Genomic DNA, 26890 nt, shown 5'->3' with positions numbered 1-26890 from the left:
CTTTAATTTTCTTCTAATTGATAATGATAACAAATTATAATTCTAATAAGTATTTCTATTGCGCACTTTCTAATGAATCATTATTCAAGGCGCTACATGATAAAAAACAAAAACAATGGAAATTATTGGCTTGGGATGGTCACCACCTATAGTTTCGGCCTGCCTTTTTTAATGCTAAAACAATGGATTTCATGAAAGTGACTGCATGGAGATAACAATTATTGATTTATGCATTATTTTCCCCCAACAAACAGAATCAAATTTTGTATCCAAATAAAGTGATGATCTGTTTAATCACAAATGTTTACATCACCAATGCTATGACTATTTTAATAATCCATTTGATCTATTACTGACTACTGCCATGCAACCGAGCGTATAGTAAATGAGCGAGGAATTCTTGACTGATATTCAAACTAACATTGAAGGGGTCTGTAATAAGCTAGCTTTCTAAAAGAAATAGATTATGTGTACAGGGGAACGTAGTAAAAGTTAGGTGCGCTGTATAGCATCATGGACCTATACTAGATCCATGACTATTATATAGGCCTATGTTTTGCTAAATATGCTCGTTAACCCGATCTCGGGGTATTTTCAGATTGGGATTGGGGGGCAAAATCATGAATCAACATTCAAGACACTCGATCACACAAAACAAACAAACTCGTGTATACATACATACACACACACACACACACACACACACACATATATATATATATATATATATATATATATATATATATATATTGTAAAGAAATCAATTTCTTTACAATATTTAAATAAAAAGAGTTGCCAAAGCTGTTGTACATGTATAACTTTACACATATATATATATATATATATATATATATATATATATATATATATATATATATATATATATATATATATATATATATATAATATTAAACATTTTGAGCAATTGTTTGTATATAACTAAGTAATTGCTGCGAGCGTGGAGCGCGAGCTTAAAAATTCTGTCACCCGACCTAAGGACTGGACATTCTAACTAAACAATTGATGCGTGCGCGAAGCGCGAGCGGGAAAAATGAGATTTAGACCTAAAAGTTGGACACTTATTCATGTTTTGTAAATCATGAAAAGGATGGTAATTGGGTCTTTTCCTACATCAATAATGGGAGCGCGAAAGTGCATAATTCAAAATTGGGTGTGTAGGTAGATGACACCAAAATACAGGCTGAGATCAAAATAATTCGGACTCGACAGGTCAAAGGTCACAGCTCATTATATTTGCGAGTTGGTTTCCGCATGATAACTTTGGAAATATGCACCAGATATTAAGTGTTTGGTGTCTGGGTAGATGACACCAAAATACAGTCAGGTCACATCAAATGAACTGGCTGTCATAATTCTATCAGAGATTATTATGGAAAGTATGAGTATTTAGGTCAAAGGTCCAAATTTGTTCATTATAATATGCATATTGGTTTCTGCACGATATTATAAGTTCAATCATTATTGAATGAATTTCTGATAGCGTTAAGCGGGGGCGTCTGTGTCCTTTGGACATGTCAAATTTCTAAATCATGAAAAGGATGGTAATTGGGTCTTTTCCTACATCAATAATGGGAGCCTGGGTACTCATATTTTTTATCAATACGAGCGCAAATCGCGAGCCGAAATTTATGATAAAACTGTTTAAATATTTATGAAGACATGCCTAGAACTGTTTCATCGGAATAATACAAATCTTTAAAATTCAATAACTTCGTTATTTGTTATCCGATTTTGATCAAATTTTCAGCATTTTGATCAATTCATTTTAAGAGGAAATTGAAAGAATATCTTTCACTTGAGAGTCAAAAAGAAGATGCAAATGATATGCTGTACGGTTGATTTAGCCTGAATACTGACCTAGTTCTTTTCTCTTCTCTACTATAGGTATTATCATGTATTTTACATAGTTTGATTGAAGCTTCGATATGTCCTTTCTTCTATTCTTTCTATTTCTTTTATTTCTTCCTATTCTCCTCTTCTTGTTGTTATTGTCGTCACGTTTGTGCTGTTGTTCTTCTCCTTATTTATTTCCCTTCGTTATCAGTTTCTTCCGTCTCCTTCTACTCCTCGTCCCCTCTCTTCTTCTGTTCCTCCTCTCCCTTCTCCTTCTTTTCTTCTTCTTCTTCGTTATATTCTTGTATATATCTTATTTATTGTCTATATATCTTATTTATTGGTAATAGTAAATTCTGATTTTTTTTCTTCATTTTTAATATGTAAATAGTATAATTTTAACATTTTATTATCTTAATTCTGTATAATGAGGACCCCACTGGAAATAAGCTTTCGAGCTTTCGTGGGTCATCCTGTGCAAGCCTGTTGTTTTAATGCTACTGTATAATTATATGTTATGGTGACTTGCCAAATAAAATCAATCAATCAATCAATCAATCAATCAATATAAACCTGGACCATCCCTTTAATGTAAGATTAGAATAAGGGTTTATTTAGTTTTGGATGTTAGGTTTTAGGTTCAGTGGCTTAACGTGAAGATTACAATCGGAGCAATCGTTGCCTGAGCAAGTCATGGAACCATTTTTACTCTTGTCACCAACGGGGGGGGGGGGGTGCTTTATGGTCCCCTTAAGATCTGGCGGTCGCAGATCGCGCAATCGCGATGAAAACATGCGAAACTATATTTTTTTAAGGCAAATTTTACCCCCCAAAAAGTCATATAATTTATGCTAATTTATTCATAAAAATCACTGTGACAAATCATTTAAAAAAATTATTTGATTTTATGAAGGTATTGGTAAATAGTGCCACACAATTTTCATCCAGATATAAGCTGATTTCATTTCCAATTGCTGGTAAAGTTATACCCAACAACACTTACTATAAGGATACCTTCCAAGAAGCAATCTATATCTTAATTGTTTTCTCAAAGGTCAACGCCGTGTCCCCCACCGGCCACCCCCCCTCCCGCCTCCTCTCTCTCAGATTTTGAAAATTGAAAATTTATTAATGATTTTCAAATAATATTTTGAATAGGACTTTATTATCATCTGTAAATAAAAGAGTATATCCCCTACGCCTAATTAATTTGTAAACTATATGTTATAAAGCCATCTGACTCAGTTATTATCAACAGACCACTGCAATAACACAGTTTTTCCTTTTTCTTTAACTGTTTAAAAAGTGGTCCTTTAATCGGACTTTGTCAGTATCTAATTCTAAATGTTTAGCTAAGCACAAAAAATATCTTGGCTAGTCTTTCTACCTCCATGGTTTGCTATATTCCATATCTCGATTAACACAAAATAAACAGGTTCCGAGTGAGACTCTTCAGTGAGGGATAATTAGAATATGGAAATGGTGTGCACACGCAACTTTCCTAATTCGAATACAGTGATTACCCCCCCCCCCCCCCTAAAAAAAAACAAAAAAACTTTCGACCCGCCTAAGCTATAGGCGCGCCCAGACGTTGTCCGTAAATAGCCAATTCAGTCCGAAATCCTTTGTGCTAAACGTAAACAACCCATTTTTTTGTTCCCAGTGTACCGCTAGCAGCCGTTTCAAATTTGGCGGACTAGCTATACGCTACCAGCTGATTCATTTGGCGTCGTCTGCTCATGGTATGCGTCGGTATAATATGACGTGAATTTGAAAGTCCATATTTGTTTAATACTTGTCATTTACGTGTAGTGAATCTTCACAAAGTATTCATTAAGAAGGGATTTAACATAATGAACCTTTCAACGTAAAATATGTAGTTAGAATTAATAGATTTATGTTATAATAAAGGAATATACCGTTATAAACAGACAAGGATTTCCGGGTTTGAGAATGACGTGACGATTACTGAAATGTTAGCCGCAACACAACCAATCAGCTGATTGGTAATCATACGCTAACAGAGTAGTAGAATATAATCCCAATACAATAAAAAGAGATGTTTAGAAAAATTGTGGTTAATCGAAAACACCCAATATTATGTAGCATATATATTATTTCATTATATTTTGAACAAAATATTTGATAAAATTCCGCATTAAACAAATACGTATTTGGAAATGCGGAACAGTTCGACTTACAAGGGCAAGTTATGCGGTCAGTAAACAATGTCAATTTTCGACCCGTCGATTCCGTAAACAAGCGATCCCGTACGAAGCTATCGTCACTAATTTTTTTGTGCGGGGTAAAATTTTATTTTCTTCTTTTTATACCCAATATTCTGTAAAATAATAAAAATGGAGGTAACCATGAACTAAATTGGCCTTCAGAGTCTTCACGGACGCTTATGGATCAGGGTGGTTCGTTTAGGCATCGCTTGTGCCGCTGTTTTTGGGAGAAGGTAAGTCACTGATTCTGTTCAAAATATTCTCTGTGAGTGTAAAGCCGGTAGATGTAGGCTTCAGCCCGGCCCACTGGCTTTGTAATATGTTGGGCGGTTTCTGCAGTAACGCCTAACGGACAATCAATCAACGAAGACAGTGTTCAAAACAAACGGCTGATCGCAAGTAGAAAGGATCAAACTTTAGGCTAAATTGTGCTTGATGATCTCGAAATGGATGATTATATTTGGTGACTAGAATTTAATGAAGGTATTTTTTTTTGCATTCTTGTAAATTTTGACATCTCAGTTCTCTAGAAATCTAACTTGTCTTGACTTTAGACTTTAGTTTAAAATTCAACAGACGTCAATGGAATCTTTGTTTTGTTTTCTTTGTTTCATCTTTCCTCGTCACATCAGGTTTTATTATCCTGATCAGGCGGAACAGGATCAGGAGGGGGCACCAGCTTGATTATCTAGACATCTTCTCAGTCTATTCTACATTTTTACTTTTTTTTTGTAAATTGACCAAGTTATAAAAAATTAGGTTTAGATCCAAGTTCTAAATCTAACACTACCGGTACAGTTACAGTCATGGTAATTGGTATAAAGATCTTGACCTCTAGTCTAGAACTTTGTCTTGATAAATTGTTAAATGCAGATTTTCTGTCATTTTTTTATAGCTTTCTTCACTTGAAGTTGAAGGTTAGTTTAATTATCATCATTAAACATGTTTTTGTCCTTAGCACTTTGTTTTAAATAAGATTATTCTCACTTCTTGTTCTGGTCCCGACAAACATGTTTCTAAAATTAGGGTTGAATTTTTTAAAAACTTTCCAGTTGTAACATTGATACATGTAGATGGAACTTCCTTTCTGAAGACTTTGGCTTATTGCGAATGATTTCAGAATTGACCTGATAATTGCACCAGCTTACATGCCACTGACTTTTTATTTGTGAAATACTTAAACTATAAGAAGATCCACCATTGAAGATTTTGTATTACAAGTTGGTTTTCCTTCTGTCCCATTTTTATTCAGGTGCCCTTGATAGCTGAGTGTTTAAAAGTAGACTGGCGTCATCATGTTGGACATTTCTCCAATTAATCGTATCCAGTTGAAGGAGCTAAACAGTCGTCTGTGTAGCGCCATCAACAAGGAACGCCAGTCATGGAAACCTCTACTCATCAAGGACCCTCAGGATATTGTAAGTCAGAAACTTGAACTTAAATTAAATTTGATCTAATCCTTGAGCATTTAATCAAAGTGGAAAATTATTCGCATGTGATGTACTAGTCTGTACTACTGTGTAACTTGAAATTTGATGAAGCGCTTTGTATCCTCAGGCAAAAAGCGCTTTTTAAATCCAGCTATTATTATTATTATTATAAGTTAATTGTGTTTCCTGGGATTAAGAAATGTTCATACAAATGGGTCTTTAATAATTATTGGTGACAAAGCATCTACATGTATGACATGATATTTCTTTGTTTTAAAAGTTTTATTTGAAATTGCACCAAGAAGAAATACAGAAAACCTTTGTCACTGAAATTTATTCAAATTATGTCTTCCACCTCCTCCCCCAAAGTTTGGGAATTGGGAGGGTCAGACAATGGGGTCAACATTACATGTAAGTAACTTTGTTTACTTTAGTCAGCTGTTTGCCCTGTTTGCTCAATGAGCACTCTTATTTGTGCACGCAGGCAGTGATAATGGGTTCACAGAGTGAGATAACAATATACAGGTAACATCTGAGTGATTCTAAAACTAGTCCTGCCTTGTCTCTTGTTTGCATTAATTTTGGGTGGGGTTTGCATGGTGCCCTCATACTTTTGTTATTTCACAGTGAAAGTAATGTCTTATACCAGTGAATTTCACCCAAATCCAAATGAAAGAAGGTGAATACCACATGTAATTATTGTGATCGGCAATCAGTATTGTACTTTGTTAGTATAATTGATTGATCATATTCATACGTGTACAGTATTATGATCCAGTCCTCCATGTACATGTAGGCTGATGGCAGTATGAGTATGCATGTCGAGTACCTGAAATTTTATTTAGCTGGAAGCCTTAAATTCCTGATAAATTCCAAATCATTTTGTTTTACTGATATGATAATTATGATATATATATTTTTTTTAGGAGGCTGAGATAGGGCCCAGTCAGCGAGATGAAATGGTGCAGTGGTTGCTGGAGTTGAACATCAAGTTCCGCTTCTGTCCCGAGACATACATGCTGAGTGTTACCCTGCTTGATCAGTTCCTTATGGCTGTGAAGGTAAATAAAATCTCTCAAAATTTATTTTGAAGAAAACCATAAAATCTGTCTACATTGCTGTTAAGCCTTTTATTAATGAAGAAAACATGAAATTGCTTCTTAAATGTTTTGATTTAATTTGATTGATAAAGCATGCATAATGATTCATATAATATATTTTAAAGGGTTTAATGGCTCCATGCCATACATGTAAGACATCAGTTTCAAGTGTTCATGTTTTTAATGAACAATGTTGACATCCCTCTTAGGATTATGAGCAGAATTATTTGGCATGCATTCAGAACTTGTGAGAGGATACTTGGCAAACTAGGCCAATATGATTTCAGGCATTAGTATTCATAGAGGATTTATAGGACAAATATTACACACATACATCACAAAGTACTTGCCAATAAATTAGGTAATTAATCTTATGATTTGTTTTGAAGGATGCTTGCTTTTAATAGACTGGTGGTCTGGATGATGAAATTACTCGAAATTCAATAATGATTTCACCATCCATTCAATCAGGTTTCATGTAAAGCTATTTTATATTTTTTGTACGTCATGTCTACTGAGGTGAGCTACTTTGAAAATGCTCACCTTCAATAAATGACCCCATATCAAGTATCGCTTTCATTTCCCAATTGCAGTAGGCTTAAGTTATACATAATTTGTTTTATATACTGTACATGTAATGCTGAATTAGGTATGACTGTGGATGAGAATAGGCTTATTGACCCTGTCCAATTCTATTGGGAAAGTTGTGGTAATTGACGAGTTGCCTGATTTAGCCTCAGGTTTCTTTTAGTCATGTAAGTCAGTGGGTTTCCCCCTAAATAGGCCTTCACCCAGGTCACTATCACTGACAACAGGTTTCTTAAATTAGATGGATGTGACTCAGATATCTGGGGCAGTCATCACTGTGATAACAATCATCATCAAATGTCCCCCCAGCAGAGGGGAATGATATGCGTAAGATGTAGGGGCAACTGTCAATAGAGACACTGCTTGTACACTATACATACTGTACGTGTCTGTATTTTGCTTGCTATAAAAATATGGAGATGCTGTGTACAATGTATTTATTGTACAGTAACTGTACATGGCATTAAATACCTTTGTGTGCAAAGTGCAGGGTAATTACATGTATACTACTTCAGTAGTCCTACATGTGTATATCTCCATGGACAATTCAATATGATTTTGGTTTTGCATCATTTCCCAGGGCTTTGAGAAAAAAATGATGTTTATATGTTGATCATAAATAAACAAAATGTATTTTCCATACAAAAGATAGAAAGTCAGACATATTTTATCTGTTCATGTAAAAAAAAGTAAATTCATGTATACATACATGTACATAATGTAGAAACTAAAACACATACATGTACATTGTACTATAGTCTGTAGATGATTCAGAACTTGTTTCATGTCTTATAAAAGGAAACCAAAACCCAAGAAGAGAAGCAATCTTGTAGGAAAGAGTAAAATGAGAGGAACAATTTAAAACAAGTTTCATCAAAATCGGTTGTGAAATAAGCGAGTTATGGACGTTTAAAAAGTCTTGTTGTACTTTCTATGGGGATCCTCAAATTGGCAAACATGCTTCAAAATGGCGGATTTTGTGGACAACTCTCCATTTGTTTTGTACACAATTTTTCAGATCTTCCCCATTATCTTTCAAATTGCATATTGCCTCATTCTGAGCATAACATCTGTCATGGGAAAATATAATTCACACCACATATGTCAAGGTCAGGAGGAGATAATGTGAAATGTGTAAAATAAAGGGGGAAATCTGAAAATTTGTGTGCAAAACAAATGGAGGGTTGTCCACAAAATCAGCCATTTTGAAGCATGTTTGCCAATTTGAGGATCCCAATAGAAAGTACAACAAGACTTTTTAAACATCCATAACTTGCCTATTTCATAACCGATTTTGATGAAACTTGTTTTAAATTGATCCTCTTATTTTCCAATAAGATTGCTTCTCTTCTAGGGTTTTGGTTTCCTTTAAGGATTGAGTCCACAGGCACAGTGTAATAATGAAAACAAAGTTAATTGCTACTTTTAACACTTTATTAGAAGTCTATTTACAAAAGTGCAGTGTTCACATTATCTTGGCTTTAGTAGTCCCCAGTTGTCAGTTGACTTTCTCATTGATCATACATACATACGTGTACATTAGGCTACTTGTAGTACACAAGAATGGAAAGCGCAAAGGGATTGAACTTGCATTGTATTGACTCCAGTCCTAAAATGCAGTGAACCATATCAGGGTGGGGTTCAAAAAGAAGCCAACAAGGCAGCAAGTGAGTGTATCAACTGTATCCAATATCTTTTCTATTCAAGATTCCTCACTACATGTATATGGTCTTCCGAACTGGGACATTTCATTTTGGGGTTCAATTTATACTGATTATGATGAACAATTCTATGTTACATTTTGTTGTTCATTAGTCCTTTATTCCACTCACTGGATTTCTTGCTTGTTTTTTTTATTTTTTTCATTTGGAGTCCTACATTTATTAAACTCTTCAATACGGAACATAATTCAAGAAAAAAACAAAAACTGACTCGTAATCTACATGTATAGGTGATAAACTGTAGTCACTCAAAAGTGCATTTACAGTGCTGGGTGTGAAATAGATTTATTTTGATTTTGTGTTTGGGAAATGGAAATCCATTCTTAATTAAAAATCGGAAACTATTCTTACATGTATATCCAACATCTGTGCATGAAACACATAAGATTTTTTGTTGCATTTTAATAGCCGTCAACTTTCTTTATGGTCGATGATTTAGACCAAAATGAATTAACTACTACGATGAATATGATCAACATGTACATTGTATGATGTAGATCATGTGTTGAATTACCTCAGAAAATAGCCGACAACTTTCTTTATGGTCGATGATTTAGACCAAAATGATACGATGAATATGATAGACAGGTACATTGTATGATGTAGATCATGTGTTGAATTACCTCAGAAAATAGTTGTTTCTTTAATTATGAAATGGATAATGGAAGTTCTGGATCTGAGACTTATACTTTTCTTAAATCAAGTAATAAGTTTGGCAGTTGACTCTTAGTTAGAATTGAAAAAAAAGAGGGGGGGGGGGGGTATTATTAGAAGTCACTGGAAAGTGAGAACATGAAGTACATGTATATTTAATGTAAACAGAAATCTCATTCTTAAATTGCAAGACTGTCAGGACTGTAATCTTTAAGAATGAGTACTTGTGCTGGCCTGCACATACATGTAGGCCTACATACAACTCTGATGCAATCATGCAAAATCAGTAAGCTAAACTCTGCCATAATTGCAAAAGCTTTATTTCTCTCAAATGTTGCAACATGCATGTACATGTGTAGGTCAACTTAGTGATATTCTAGATTTATATTTAAAAAAAAAACATATTGAACAGTATCAGCTACATGTACATGTACATGTAATACTGAAAACTGACATGACATGACAGTTATTTATAAAATCTTGTGATTAAAGGTAAGGATATTTAGATAAGATTAACAAAGAATGTGCATAGCAAAGTGTGTTTGTTTGTGAACTTTGTTCATAATGCTATCAGGGTATTCAATCAGATTGTTTACCACATACATGTAACTGTCCAAATGTGTCATGGAATTTTCCTTCCCTTTATATTTGAGTCACAAGCCACAGAATGCAAGTTTGTGTGTTTAGGATTTTTGACCACAGATCTTCGATCCTATCTGCACACATTGCAAAATCTGCAAATGATGTAACATGGATGAAATATTTGAAATAAATATACACACAGTACTTGAAACAGACAATCCACATGGTCATTTTCAAATGTGAGTGACACGACAATCGGAGAGGGTTAAGGGCTCATATCTTTAAACTTAAAGGTTATGAATCAATCATGACTACTATATTATATACAATGTAGGACTGGCATGGGCCACTACCAGTTTGATTTGAATTCTACAATTTGTTTAGTAGATATGATTGAAAAATGATGCGTGAGTGACACGACAAATTTCGGACATGGGTTTCTGACCATCATCACTTATGATTGGATTCGTGCCCAAGTAGCTGTCCAGGAGTTCTGTGAGTACCCATACATGTACGTAAATAGTGTACCTATCTAGCACATATAGTCAGAATCAATCAAACCTTCTCTATGGAAAATGGTGCCCTCCTATATACCGTGAGTGACACGACATCCAAAACGTGAGTGACACGACGAGTGCAAAATACAACATTTATCTCAACAACGAAAGTATTTTTGGCATGATGTACAAGAGTGAAATCCCATCAACCAAAAAACAAGCTTAATTACATAACAACTGCCTTCTTTAAAGTTGATAATGTGTCATCCTTATGATTTATTCTTGGTTTATGGTCATATTTGCCCATCAACTCACATTCCCTATACCATACCACATTATTGTCACACTTGGGCTTCTACCACTCTCCTCTTTGGGGGAGGAGGCACTTGAAGGAGGTGTTATGTGGTCTTGGCATTGACATCAACTCAAACATTCTTTTTGTGGCCTGATTTCATTCAAAACTAACTCTTTCTCCCTATCTGTATATGAAAGTTTATGGGTTTACAATTCAGCATCCACCACTGATGGAATAATTTTTCCTTGTAAGAAAGGTATTCTCAATAGTCACTCGCATCATCTGGCATGGTCTGGTAGCCAATGACGTCATGTATGACTCCTTTTTCTTGAAATATTGGATTACAATATTATCCTCCTTAAATATTCTAGGCATTGTCCAAATAGGACTTGGCAGCTTCAATGTCTTTTTTTGTACACTGTACCAAACCACAGTTACTTGGCTGCACACTTCAGATGGACTATTAGCAAATCCTTGAGAAACTTCAATAGGGATCAAGTTTAACTCATCAAGCATTGGTTTTCTCCTGAACACTGCTTGTATGTGGACCCCTCTAAAGGCACTGTACCAAAATTCAGAGCTATGATTTTCAGCAGGAATCTTGCAAGCTGCTTTTCATTGCTAATTATCATATTTGATAATAAACCAAACCACGGGTAATACATGGAAAGCCACGAGGTGAAAGACGCATAGTCAGTACCTGATTCTTGCAAAAAGCCAAAGCACAGTCTGTTTGTATTACCTACAACTACATTGTACAAGTCATTAGCCTTTCCTTTGATGAGCCTTTGGATGTTACACTGAAATTCAATTCAGCATCCCCAACCATCAAACACTCCCCCTATACCTCCATATGGCATAGCTTTTTCCCCACGAGGTCCAGCTCAGTTTTAACCAGGGTACCCCCCCAAGAATAATTGATCTACATGAAAACACGGCAACTCACCAAAGTTGCTCAAATGCAAATTCGGTCTTGGTTGGGACTTGTTTGGACCTACATATACATAATTTACTCTATCAATTTGTTGTGTGTAATGCAAATAAAAGCTCTGAACCCACATCAGCCCGCTCACGGTAGTTTGCTGTGCAGACCCTAGTTCATCACTAGTGGTATGAATGGTGGCCCGTGGCCGAACAAAGAATGATTTTGAACCAGGCATGTAGCTACTTCAAGCAATATCCAAAATGCTCTTTTAAATCTCAGTATATTCTCACCTGAGATGTTCTTGCAAAAAAATTGTTTATTTCATGTCCTCGAATACAAGCTTTGTGGCAAAAAAGGTTAGTTTTAATTAATCAGAAGGGAAAGAGTTTTTTCTGATTTTGAAAGAATGTTTGGTGTTCACGGAGATCTCTTCATACACTTTTCTACCATTAGAATATTTTATCTATTTCTGCAAATTTCAAAATAAGATCCCTGACCTTGCTAGCTTTAAACCTTTCTTAATTAGTAAGACAAAGAAATAACATTCCTAAAAACATCGGTGAACGTTCTGCTCATTTCTGTAAATGGAGACAGAGAATGTTCAAGTCATACCTGACTAACTTGAACCATCACCAAATCTTTATGCACTGTAAATATGTTCATTACTATGTATAGTGGTTTTTCTCTTGATATATTCATAATTTTGTGTTGATTATGTTATTATATTCTTTTATCTCAGTACATCATTAAAATATGAATTAGGATCTGAGTCTTCACACGAATGGAAAGTTGTCAGGATTTTTGAAACTGAGGAAACCATGGAGTGGAAAGAAAATAGATGAACTCAACGTCAAATTCTATATTTTCATTGATAGGGGTGAAGTTGGGAAAACAGAAAAAAATATTAGCCTTACATAGGCTTAAATGATGTCAGGAACAACATTTTGACTCCATCCCTGAATTTATCTCGTAAAATGCTTTAAAAATTATTTGATGTCCTTTTTTATACACAATATGAGACCGTGAGTGACACAACATTTCGTGAGTGACACGACATTGTGAGTGACACGACACAACTTTAACAGTTAATTTTAGCTTAGCCTTAACACATTGGACCAAGTTACTTTATATACAATAAGGTATGGGAAAACTGTATTTGCTCCTGTACTGGGATAAATTAATTTTCAGAATACACAGCTCTAGAAAACTTTTTGTCTTTAAAACGTGAGTGACACGACAACCAGTTTTGAAAACTTTCAAGATCTACTTTTTTCAGAAAAACACTTCAGATAATTTTTTTTTGTTATTTAGGAGTTAGCTACAATACAGAGCTTGTATCTTGCCAACAAATATGCTTCTAATACAAATTTAATATTGTGATAGGCAATATGTGAATGTTAATGCAAAAATCAGCATTTTGTAACATTAAATTTCCCTTGCACTAAATTCACTGTATTTCAAGACACAATGAATAATTTTATGTAACTGAAATGGAAAAACATTCTTTGAGATGTCTAGTTTAAAAAACCATTGAAGCCTACTGATTTCTAGCAAGTTTTAATTTTCACCCCCATGTCCACTTATGTTTGAAAATGACCACATGTAGACAAGCATGATCATGTTTTTACCAAGACCACATAATTGTACATGTATTTGACTTGTCACTTGAGGAGAATAGTTTGTTGACCCTGATGGCCTGACCTGACTCACCTGTTAAGCCCCATCACACTTATTCCGAATCAAGCAGAATTGGCCTGAATGAAAGGACTATTGTTTGACCACCAGTTGGTCATTTAAATCTACTTCGAACACCGTTCGAAAATATCCCTGGAATGTTTTGAACATGACCAAAACCTTCGGGACGGCCAAAAGAAATGACAAAAATATTTCAAATGCACTCAGAATGCAGTCAGGATTTTTAGAATGCCCCTAGAATGTCCAAGAACGTAGCACGAATTATCAATCTGACTCCATTGCGGTTCATTTTGACTAGTGTATGATGATACACCTGGTCAATTTACTGAATTTCAACTCCAGTTTGGTGAATTCATAAGTTCCTCCAAAAAAATTTCTAGATTTTTTGAATATTTTTTCTTTCCAGCTTCTGCTTGATTCCTGCTGATTCCGAATAAGTGTGATGGGGGCTTTAGCTCAAGTTACCATTTGCACTAGAATGTTTTATCATGGAGCTATACCTTGTATGCGTGTTCAGTGTCCTATGCAGTGCAGTGTGTGCGATCGCCTTTGCTTGCCCCTCCCCCTGCACTGTTCCTCTTTCTTACATGTACATAAATTTACTTGTAGGCCTACATAAATAATAAATGAATAATATCATGCAATTATTCAAATATCTTGATATTTTGAATAATTAGCTGAGCTACATGTATACATGTACATTTGCAAACCAAAAAATAATGAGAATTTATACTTATATATGTATATTGAAGGCCTACGGTAAACATGTTAACCATGTACAATAACATAAGCCATTATTCACTAAAGATCTTCAAAAATAAAACATCAACCCAGAAATATGTAGGCTTCATGTATGTAATTACCAATTACATGTAGGTCTCTATAAAAGAGGTTAATGGTGTGCACATGCTCCTATCCAATGCAATTAAATGATTGCACATGATAACCAGGTGCATTTGATGGTCCTGCAATTGCAATGAGAGGAGAATGAAATGTACATATGTAGGCCTGTAGTACTGTACCCAAATGAAGGGCCTATCAATTATCAATACATGTAATGTGCAATTTACGTAAGTACCCCACACATAGTAAATCCATAGAAAGTTGGATAACACCATTATTCAGAAACTTGTTTTCATTCCCTATTCAGTGCAGATTTCTTTCTCTCATATGGCAGCAAAGAGAACCCTTGGAGTTATAAATTTGAGATAAAAAAATTTGGTTACACGGTATTTCAAATTTATGGACAAAATAAATTTCTGTAATCAACTTCGAGAAGTTTGAGGTTTGTTTTCAAGTACATGTTCATAAACCTTAGGCTATATTGTTCCTAAAATTCTGGCTATTTTTTGTTTTTAGAAAAATATATAAGAAATAAAAAAAATTGTTAGATAATGTTCTAAATGAAATTTATCATGATTATATCATTATTGTGTCAAGAAATAACTACTGCTGCTTTTCTTTATTCCTAGAAATTTTTTGTCATTTTCTTTTGTTCTTCCCTTCTTTCATACATGTACCCCTCTCGATATTATTTTTCGGCAGTAGGTCCTGCTCAATAAATCAACAATATTATTCCCTATCCCAATAACTAGGCCTATTAGAAACTGAAGTGGCTACCCTGGGTTAAGGCATTATTATTGTATAATCGTTCTTACAACTAGAAATTGTAACCATTGTACCATTGGTGTACTGTACATGTACTTGTAAGTCATTGAAAATTATTTATGTGAAATGTTATGTACAAAAAAAGGATAATATTTCACTGTTTTCGCAGACTCCTGTTAGCAATGTAAGCAGGCTAAAAGGTTGATTTTTTTTATTGGAATGTGAACTCTGGTCTGTCAAATAGTTGGGTATTCCAGAATGTTTGAACAGTTTCCTAGGCCAGTCACACATGGGAAAACGTTGAATAACACCCTGGTATTATACATGTCCATGGATATGATGATCATGCAAGTGTCACATGCACAGCATAAATCTGTTGCGTCTTGATGTATTGTATTCATACGTGAATGCAGTGTATTGTTGCTACCAGTATTTCTACAGTAGAATGGAGGTGTCATTCAGACTGAGGTTCATTCAGTCAGACCAACTCTCATTGTAGTCATTCCTATCAAGGTGACACAGTTTATCTGAACTAAATAAAGGTGTTTCATGAAACTGAAAGGCTCACAAGTAAATACTGAGCCCTAGGAATGATTGATTGGCTATAGGCGTACAAGTATGTACATTTACTTGTAGTCCGATCATTTGAATTTAAATGGTCTACTTTTTATTTATCATGTTTATTCATTTGTTCTATTATTTTTTTTTTTTTAATACTAAAATGTTTATTTTTATTTAGGGCCTTTTCTTTCATTTCAGTCTTCTTTTTTTGGTCATATTTTTCATTTTATCTGGGGTATTATGTTTTGTTTATGCAATGTGGGAACGATGACATTTTTATAAATGTATTTTGCTAGCTTCATATCAGCGGTATAGGCCTAAATATAAACTTCTATTCTACCATGCACTTAAATGTGCGAAATTTCCCATTATGGTTACCGGTATTTTGATCTAATGGACACTATGTTTCACAGAATATAATCTATTGAATTACCATCCCCTCTCATATCAGATCAGCATATTTTTAGTGATTCAAATTTATTCATCTGATGGATTTCAAAACTGTGTCAGACTAATCTAATTAACCCTTACGGAGATGATTGCCATGTAGAGAGAGGATTCAAGGTTTTGATGAATATGATCAGTCTACTCACTGTAAGTCTGTATTTAGAGTTTAGAGATTAACAGACTTCCTCTTCTCATTAGAAAAATGAGAAGCAGGGGCTAAAATTATAAGCAGGGTATAGGGTGAGCTTTTGATTCTAATCACATCCGACAGATTTGAAGGGGGAAGAAGATGGGGGAACTACAGCTGTTTGGTCATGTGACCCTTTTGATTAAATCACTCTTGTTTACTTGTCATTAGATGACGTGAAATATCATGTGTAACATGTAGCCCCCAACATGTATTGGAAACAAATCACTGAGACACAAAGTTTTAAGCAAATTAAACTATTAGGCCTAGTCATATTAAACTTGCCTTTTTAATAGACATAATCAATTCTATCATCCCTTCCTATTTCTCGTATTTGTTCCACTCCTTTTCCCAACATTCCCCCCCCCCTCTCTCTCTCCCCTTCCCCCCCCCTCTCTCTCTCCCCTTCCCCCCCCCTCTCTCTCTCCCCTTCCCATTCTCTTCACTCCCTCATACCCTAGGCCTATAATGCCTTTGATATCTAATTTCATTTCTGTCTTTTATTCAATTTACATGACTTCCATTTTTTTTTTTACAGGTGTTCAGGAGTTCTTAATTAACTTCTTAATTTTGTCTGTTTTGATTTGTTTGTTGTGGTTCTGGGCAGAGGGGGGGGGGGGTTCTGTACGAAGACAATTGACTAATTTGACTGTGGATGCAAGGTCACTGTCAATTTGCCGATGATCTCAAGCCAAGAAATGCTGTGTACATCTCTGAGATAGCCATAGGCATAAGGTGGTTTCAGACCGCCTCGAAGTTCGTCAGTTCCAGGTATTTTCTGATCGGGAAATTTACATGATCAGAAAATACCAGGTAATATTGGCAACGTGAAAGCAAAGTACGCGTAATATCCTCGAAAGAAAATACCCACTAAATAGTAGGTACTTGGCAAAATTACGAGAACTTTCGCGGGGATTTTTCCAAGGTCGCAGGTATTTTGGCAATGTGAAAGCAATTTACAGGAACTTTTGGCCCAACGTGTAGTTTGGCGCGGGCGCCGTGGGTGGCTGCTGAGCTAGTGGTTTTGAATCTCGTGCCTTGCCTGCTTATCAGTCTACCAGACCATACTGCGCATGCTCCTTCAGGAATTTATCCCGAAGGGTATGTTTCGGGGCGGTGTGAATGCAGGAATAATTAATGGGTATTTTTTAGCCTAAAAAGTTATCGTAATTTAACAGGGATTCTTATGATCAAGGCGGTTTGAAACCACCTATAGATAGATATAAGATCTAATAAAGGTCAACTCAAGAGATTATTGGAGATAACATTGTTATTTGCAAATTTGACCCTGCAATCCCTACTGACGTCATGTGCTGTGCATATGACAGTTGTACTTGCATGTACATTTCTTTAACAGGGCTGGTTGAAAGTGTCTGCTCTCTTGAATAACTATAGCTTTGGTTAAGGTTCAATCAAATGAATTATAGGCCTATCGAAGTACATCATCTGGTGTAGTGGATGTGGAATTTGATATCTATTGGTTCTTAATGAAAATTTGAGTTGTACATGTAGCACTCTCTTTCTGTAACATTTAATTATTTTATTTTAAGTGCCCTTCAAACAGTTATCTTAAAAATTTGGTTATACATGTAAAATCTTATATTTACCATATCAGACAGTAAAAACACATATGTCTTATGATTTTCACTTGCAAACATTACAATGTGTACATGTAAATGGAATATAATGTCATCTTTGTGATAGTCTGATAATTAATGTGATACTCTTCTGGTATGTGAATCTTACACCACAACTCTGATGGTTATTCATAATTGCATATTTGAATACATGTACCGGTATATTTTTCAAATTTTCATGTCTAGGACTCTAGGTTCATGCTCTGAATTTGTACATTATTCATAAATGTACTACCCGATACTGGTAATTTGAAGTATCATGTTTATTTCTTTGTATTTCCGCTACAGGCAAGGCCCAAGTACCTGCGCTGTATCACCATCACATGTTTCTTCTTGGCAGCTAAGATGAAAGAGGAAGATGAGGTAAATTTAAATCAGAGTCCATCTTACATGTATATGCCTATTCATTTACATGTATCTGGAATTGGTATTTGAGCTGAAAGAAGATTGATGAAAAATACCATTATTTCGTAAGGAAGGAAAACAATTAAAATTTGGTACGATAGCATATTCTGATTTTATTTACATGTATGTAATTGAGGTGCTAATATTTGTAACTTGTGTGGTTATATTTTTTCATTTAAGATTCATGATGTATAATGAAGCTAGGGGAAAAGATGGGAATTTGATTGAAAGGAAATATAAGTTTCAAGTTACACGTAATGTAGGATTTCTAGGAAGTTTATAGGAAAGTTCTAGTTTCATAGCATGATGTGTACGGTAAGTGCAATGGATAGTGACGTCACTGTAAAGTTGCAAAATTCCCAGAATTTTCTACATATAACTGCACTAAACACCACTTTTCATTTTCAATGGTATTTTCATGGGATGTAAAAAATGTAGAACAAACAACTGATAAAAAAATCTAATACAGCTGTGATTAGATGCATTGCACTTTTTTCACACCCCCCATGTCATTACAGGGTGTACATATCAGACAAATTCTGAACCAGTTTGACAAGAGTCTGATTCCTTTAGATAACAAAAACCATAATATGGCCTTGAGCCAACATTGTTTCAAACCATATCAGTACTTTTGATAAATAGGAAGGTGAACTCAATATCAACTGTCAAGCTTAAAACAGATGAATAAACATATACATGATACCAGGAGGACAAACCTGATGTTATGAAATAGTGCCAACCTTCTAATATGATAAGATCTGTGTTGTGATATACATGTGTTTGATTTTTTAGGAACAAACTCATCTTTTCTTTTCAGCATGTTGTGGTAAAGGGCTTAAATCAACCTTTATTGCACTATTAAGGTCAAATGTCATGGGTTTTTGTCTCACCTGCATAGCAGAGTGAGACTATAGGCGCCGCTTTTCCGACGGCGGCGGCGGCGGCGTCAACACCAAATCTTAACCTGAGGTTAAGTTTTTGAAATTACAGCATAACTTAGAAAGTATATGGACCTAGTTCATGAAACTTGGCCATAAGGTTAATCAAGTATTACTGAACATCCTGCCTGAGTTTCATGTCACATGACCAAGGTCAAAGGTCATTTAGGGTCAATGAACTTAGACCATGTTGGGGGAATCAACATCAAAATCTTAACCTAAGGTTAAGTTTTTGAAATGTCATCATAACTTAGAAAATATATGGACCTAGTTCATGAAACTTATACATAAGGTTAATCAAGTATCACTGAACATCCTGCATGAGTTTCACATCACATGACCAAGGTCAAAGGTCATTTAGGGTCAATGAACTTTGGCCGAATTGGGGGTATCTGTTGAATTACCATCATAACTTTGAAAGTTTATGGATCTGATTCATGAAACTTGGACATAATAGTAATCAAGTATTACTGAACATCCTGTGCAAGTTTCAGGTCACATGATCAAGGTCAAAGGTCATTTAGGGTCAATGAACTTTGGCCAAATTGGGGTATTTGTTGAATTACAGCCATAAATTTGAAAGTGTGTTGGTCTAGTTCATAAAACTTGGACATAATAGTAATCAAGTATCACTGAACATCCTGTGCGAGTTTCAGGTCACATGATCAAGGTCAAAGGTCATGTAAGGTCAAAGAACTTTGGCCACGTTGGGGGTATTTGTTGAATTGCCATCATATCTCTATAAGTGTATTGGTCTAGTTCATAAAACGTGGAAATAAGAGTAACCAAGTATCACTGAACATCTTGTGCGAGTTATAGTAGTTTTCAAAATCAGCACTGCTGCTATATTGAATCGCGTGATGCAGGTGAGACGGCCAGAGGCATTCCACTTGTTTATTCTATAAATCACACAAGAGATTAACTCATTTCCTATTGATTAGCCTGAATGGCTATGAGCTATCTTTCCCCTTTGTGCTGTAATATAAATTATGTTTGAAAAATTAATTAGAATTTAAAGGGCCCAGCCTCTGACAAATCATGGGGAAATTGATTCAATACGAAATTTGCAAAAGGCCAATTGACTTGCATAATATAATCTGTCCGTCATGAGCGCCCGTCGGACTAATGCGATAAAAGTTTGTACAGCACGAATTTGACCGAACTCTTGATGGTTATTTACTTCGGATCATCACAGTTCCAGTTTCCAACAATCCCAATCCTAGACTCATAGCATGTCTCTTGATTGCTAAACCAAAATAAATAACCTCTGTGAAGTTACATGTTTCAAAAGTGAAAACACGCAGTTTACTTCTGGTTGGTTGGTCTACTAACTACATGTAATTGCTCTCCTATTGACCTCCCAGACATGTCGGCGTCTATTACATAACACCCCCAGGCATGCGCCCGGCGAGTGAAAGACTGAATCCCTTCTCTGTTCGAGATTAGCCTTGATTTCCCCATGATTTGTCAATTAAAGGTCGCTTTAAAGTAGACTTGCCCTAAAAATACTGAAATTTAAGGTCTGCACTCTGCAGGTAAAAAAAACAGTCTTTCAATAATTCTATTGATTGTAGAGACATGGCTACCTCTGAGTCAATCCTATTTAAATGATTTTATTTGCTGTTGGGTTAACCCTAAAAGGACTCGGGGGGGGGGGGGCATGATGACTCCCCAATGCTTTGCGTGATATTTCTAAAATGCAAAAAGATAGAGAGCAAAATTTATTGACTTTTCTTTGAAGTCTGGCGCAACTTTTAGGACCAAATTTAATAAATATAAGAAATATTTTCAGAAATCTTTTATTCTGGCTTGTAGTTTATGTGGTAAAGAATGTGCGTGCCAAATTTTGACGCAATCGCGCGAACGGCGGCCGAGAGCAGAAGGGGGCCATCACGCCCCCCCCCCCCCCTCCTTCCCTCAATCCTCAATACATCTCAAATAGCCCAGTCCTTTTAGGGTAAACATGTGTTCTATAATATCAATATTGATTTTTTTTTCCCACACTATTAGATGGTCCCTGCAACTCAGGACTTTGTACGTGACAGTCAGTGTGGCTGTACTGTGAGTGAAGTGCTTCGCATGGAACGCGTCGTGCTCGACAAACTCAAGTGGGAGCTGAACTTCGTCAATGGCTTGGACTTCCTACAGATTGTAAGTTTATTTCAACTTTCCCATAGAACAAAGAAAGGCCGATTGATGGTTTATTGCGTGTGTTACGTGCAGTATCCACGGTGTCCTGGATGGATTTATAACATGGCATGGTTACTGTGTTTGCGTAAAGGCAAACATGTAGGTACATGTTTCTATTGAAAAAGTACCAATATACTACATTAGAGAAGTGAATAATTAACTTTGAATGAATTCCAAGAAGCACTCTAGACAAAAAGAGATTGAGATATGTTTAAGTGTGTAAGTCTGATCGTCTCATAGTCGGATAACATGATTAGTCCATCAAGTTCATCAAAATTAGTTCTTATTCATGAATAGACTAATAGTTTCAAGAGAAGCTCCGACAATGTCTTTTATTAGATTAGCTAAGTCATTGATTTCTCTCTGATATATTTTTCTATGCATTTTCTTTGTAGTTCCATGCTTTGTTGATGACCCAACGCCCAACCCTACTGGAAGACCTGCACCATATGACCCCATCTCGTCACCTCTCCATGCTTACTGGCCGGCTGAGCCAGTGCATGACCAACCATCAGCTGGCCGCTTGCCGGGGCTCCACCCTGGCTCTGGCCATGTTGAGCTTGGAATTGGAGGTGTTAGCAGAGGACTGGTTGCCCCTTACTATAGTGCTGCAGCGCATGGTTGGGGTGAGTACTGGGCATTTGTCCGTTTTCAACCCGGGTTAGGGATGGAAATATGGTAGAAATTTTGTAAGAATTAGTGTTATCTCATTGACTTAAATACCATTTGGACAGGTTGATAAAGCTTTGGTGATAGGATTTAAATGTTACCAAGAATAGCTTGCATTCTCTATACCTTGCTTTTTTGTCATTGTGTGACCTTCAAATGCAGACAGTGTTATGAAATGTATTTACTATGCATGCAATGATCTATTTCACTGGATAAATCCTTAATTTACCGAAATTCTAGACAATTGAACAATCAGAAGTTCATTCATGTGTGCATAGGGCGGATTGCAAGGTCTTCAAGATTTTAGGGTTAGGCAGGTTATTGTTTTGCATTTAAACACTTCCTGAAAATCAAATAAGGTATTTACTGACTTAGTGTTTTTACCATTTGAGATTTTGTTTTTCTGCTCATCGGTGTTCATCATGCGAATAATGTCTGTTTCATCTTCGTTCCTTTATATCGCACAGGTTGATAACCAATGGTTGATTCGTAGCCGAGAGCTGATAACCTTCACACTCTTCGGACACTCGGCTTCCCATCGCATGCCCAGCACACGCCCTATATCTCCCCCTAACCCCGTCTCAGCCCCAGTGGACAACTCCCAGAAAGCAACCCCCAACAAGGCCAAGCGCAAGAAAAGCGAGATCCATGAGAATGTGTACGGCAACGTGAAGCGGCTCATCGACAAGGAGTCTGACATGACCTTGCCGACATGTCCTGTCCCTGCAGCCATCTCCACCCAGGGGGGCAAGGCCACTGTGACACCCCCTGGATCCTGTGGGAAGGAGGTGCGCCAGGACGGGGACGAGAGTCTCCCGTCGTCCCACCCCCCTCTGACTTCCATTCCAGTCACTTAAGGGTTTCACCTATTGCAAAGCCATAGCTTCACCTTCGTTTTACATGTGAAATGTCAGCCCAGAAGATATGTTTCTTTTGTAGGTCTTGTTTATCATGGCATGTATGAAATGTTATGTAACCAAAAATCAAATGAAACATTGTGTAGATATATTGTTTTTGATGTATGTAAAAAGTAAACTAATATATTGAGAAAAAAAAATGTATATGTGTTCTTTACTCTTGATGTAAAGCCTACGTTTGTTGTAGACTTCCTTTGTAAGAAGAGTGCCTAGACCTTGTTTACCTAGCTTTTGCATATTAGCAGTGTACTGATTTAGGTTTGATGTATATATTTTAACAGATTATTATAAGATGAATATTTCTTTGAATTGTTAAGAAACAATGGAAGGATTGAATGCTGTGATAGTGGAGGGAATTTGCTCTACAACATGGCTGCAGATCAAAGTATAAGATATTACTGCTGCATAACCTTTCTATAGCCTGGTTTATTCTTGTTTGTTAAAAATTATATAAATTATGAACAATTAACCTCACTTTTCCATGGTTGCTCAGAGCCCAGTCTCAAACCAAATTGATCTTATGCCTGTCATTTCTCGATGATGCAAGCTGGCAATCTTCACCTACGTCTCTATCATCATCAGAGTTGCAATTTTTTACCTTCTTGATTTGAGTTTTGATGAATTTTTGATCATTTTGAATTCTCTAAAATTACTCAACCTTGATACCGTCAACTGTATTACATCACCTAACACATATCAATAGACTGGTATGTGATTAGATGTTGCAAATCATAATTTATTGTCAATATTGGGCTGAAATAGCCTCCAAAGGGGCGAGAGCTATGTGCCAACTTTATATTTCTCACTGCGTGTTTGCAGTTTGAGTGTATATGTGTCGTACCGATACCGTTTGTATTCCAAGATAATACTTGTAATATCTCACAGACAGTATTTTCCTCATATCTCCCTAAAGTGGCTTACTTGTAATCTCTAAAGATTCTGTGTATAATGGATATGAATCAACCTTCATTTGGACATCGATATATTTGTGCAAATTGAGTCTGAGCTTTCAAATAGCTAGCTTTTCACATGTAGTATCAGAAAACCTGACCAACCACTTCTGGCATGTAGATGGGTGAATTACTTGTTCTCTGTGTATGTCATTCAAATTCATTGCATATGAGGATAACCTACCTTGCTGTAACTATGTATGACACTTTTTCAACAAAAGATTTAAAAGAGGAAAAGTCTGTAGATATAGTGACTTGTCTATAGTGAAGAATAAGAATGTACGAGTGGAATTCAAGATCAAGCCAGTTTTATACTTATCAGGGATATTGCACTCATGCATGCACAAAGAGATAATATGCTTTAGATGTCTGTTGCTATGTACACATTGTACCAGTGTTTTTATTGCTACATTTTTGTCACGGCTAAATTTATGCTCAAGCACTTTGGTCTTGATTTTGTCTTTGATTTCTTGTGTCCAACTTGCACTTTTTGTTATGTAATTCATGTGCTATTGATTTCTAAATGTGTATCTTGTTTGTGGTGCTGCTTAAAATTCTATTATGATCTAGACATTCTTAACATGTAGGTTGCCATTTTTATAATCTATCTGTACAGATAATATGAAGGGTGAAAGTATCTTTGTATAGGCATTTTATGTATGATGTATAAATGTAAAAACAAGAAAAGGAAAAAAATCTTAAAATGTTATTTATTGTGTGTATGGCTATGAAGATGTACTATGTACATGATTTCTGTACAATCAAGAAAGGACTGGAAGAAGACTACTTCCTATTTTCCACCAAGTTAACGCCAAACATTGAAAAAAATACTAAAAATTATAGTTTGTAAAAAGTATGCAAAAAAAGTCTTGATATTTCCTTGCCATTATGATGTTTAATTTAGCTTATATGTATATAGTTTTGTATAATTTAGTAGAGCATATTATATGGGTGCAAAAAGGAAATAAAGTTAATCTGTAATATGGTCAGGGATTAAGACCTGCCATTGAGATTGTCAAGATTTTTAACCGCTAAGTTCAAAAGGGAATGAAGGAGAGGTATGGTGATTGATCTCATTTTCAAAGATGGTCATAAAGGTCTTTCGTTGTCGGTTATACACTCTATGTATAGGCAGAAATATTTGCCCATATTTCAGACACTGCTCATTTTGTTATCAGGGAAAATAAGCAGCGGATGTCTGTACATGTATTTCTTGAATGTCATCAGTATTCCCAGATTATGAAGCGTAAGAGTTCAATCGGAGTACTCTGGTGTCAAAACGCTGTGGCTGGGGCTTTCCCTTTAAGATAAGTTTGGTTATGTCTTTGTTGTGTTTTATTGCAATAGATATTATATATTTTTATATTGTGACTTTTGTGAGTCAAGATTTTCAAATACCACCAGGACTAATGCCTGTCATGGGTTTTTGTTTCTCTTCTGCCCATATTTTCACAATTGATATTTTAAAATGGTAGTTTTATTATTTACTTCTTTTGATTAATGGGGATTAGAAAAAAGAAGTGCTTTTCTTAATTTTATTATAGTAAAGAAAATAATGCATTTTCAGTCAGGCTGGCTGCCTTTATAATGCATAAGATACAAGGCAGATGAAAATAGTTGACCAATGATGACAAGTGTAATATGCGTGGATATTTCTTTTATTTATATCTTTATCTTGGTTTTCTTAAAGCACAGAAATTCATAAATCTGTCCTCTAGTGACATGGTAATTTTTTAGAGCATTTTATTTCATAAAGAGGGATAATTAGGTAAATCATGATTTGCCAATGCCCTGTGTTTTAAGTTTCAACTCAAGATACCTTTTGTTAAATATATTATATATCAGTTGATTTAATTATTTATTTACAAAATAAATAGGCTCAGTGTATTCAAACTGTTCGTGCGGTAGGCTTAACAAAATTATTGTAAAGAGATTTTGTTGGATATATCTGTTTATTGATTTAGATGTAGTACTGAGTAACTAATTGTTTTAGAATTAGTCGACATTTGTTTGTTTAAAAAAAATCGACACACATGAACAGATACATTTTATTGTACTGGTGTTCTTCTGGGCTGCTATTTGGTATTATTTTAATTTGTGACTACTGTGTGATATGTCAATTGTCAAACAAGTTCCAATAATTGTGCACACACACATGGTACAGACCAAGATATATGCCTCCTGTTATTCAAAGGTGTATCCAATACAGATAAATATCTATTATTCTTATAGAGTTAGGAAGAAACTTCCATGCTCTTATGACAGAATTTTATTCAAAGTGTACCTGAAAGCACTCAAGTTGTAATGTTGAATGAATATTTCAACTCTCTACATGATATTTGTTTTTGTTTTCTTAAACTGACATTATTTTGTCTTGTGAAGGTATTGTTGATTTTCGTTTGGAAATGAGGTACCATGCCGCAAGTTATTAAATATAGAATGGTGTAGGATCCATACAGAAGATAAAGAGAACAGGTACAGGAACTGAAATATCCTGTAAAGCTTGATTGAAAACAAATCTTGGAGTGAAGACTGCATTTTTATGCCGTCATATAAAGGAGACCAAAATGAAATGACATTCACTGCATGCATTGAACATCAACTTAAACAATTGATGATCCATATGAAAACAGATATTTATTCTATACTCCTATTCATTGAATAATGATTTCAAATGCTTTTTGTTGTAAACTTATCTTTCTCTGTATATCTATTTCAAACTTACACCAGCGATATTTCATTCAGAAGAGGATTTTTTTATGGCAGAATATTCTGATTATTAAATGCCTCAAATTGTGTTGTATGAAAAATA

At 35.4% G+C, this 26890-nt stretch overlaps 1 protein-coding gene and 1 long non-coding RNA gene across 2 annotated transcripts; both read left to right on the top strand.

Moving 5' to 3' along the window:
* The first annotated feature begins 4108 nt into the window (after nt 1–4108).
* On the top strand, nt 4109–9965 carry LOC129260257 (uncharacterized). The gene is made up of 4 exons (XR_008584507.2): nt 4109–4315; nt 5335–5500; nt 6439–7979; nt 8555–9965. It is a non-coding gene; the product is annotated as an uncharacterized LOC129260257 (long non-coding RNA).
* Nucleotides 9966–17027: 7062 nt separating this feature from the next.
* LOC129262050 (cyclin-I-like) lies at nt 17028–26890 on the top strand. Its single transcript, XM_054900085.2, has 5 exons — nt 17028–17132; nt 18298–18372; nt 21363–21503; nt 21938–22168; nt 22679–26890. Exons 1-5 carry the CDS (start codon nt 17028–17030, stop codon nt 23066–23068), a joined length of 942 nt encoding a protein of 313 aa, XP_054756060.2. The 3' UTR covers nt 23069–26890.

Source organism: Lytechinus pictus, chromosome 5, assembly GCF_037042905.1.
Source record: "Lytechinus pictus isolate F3 Inbred chromosome 5, Lp3.0, whole genome shotgun sequence".
Taxonomy (NCBI): domain Eukaryota; kingdom Metazoa; phylum Echinodermata; class Echinoidea; order Temnopleuroida; family Toxopneustidae; genus Lytechinus; species Lytechinus pictus.
This window is presented reverse-complemented; position numbering and strand designations above follow the sequence as displayed.

Bases quoted from the DNA above. Each gene is read 5' to 3' on its own strand.
- LOC129262050 (XM_054900085.2), top strand. From the start codon at position 17,028: ATGCAAGGTCACTGTCAATTTGCCGATGATCTCAAGCCAAGAAATGCT. The intron at 17,133-18,297 runs GTCAGTTCCAGG...TTTCCGCTACAG, and splicing joins TTCAGACCGCCTCGAAGTTC to GCAAGGCCCAAGTACCTGCG. The intron at 21,504-21,937 runs GTAAGTTTATTT...TTTTCTTTGTAG, and splicing joins GCTTGGACTTCCTACAGATT to TTCCATGCTTTGTTGATGAC.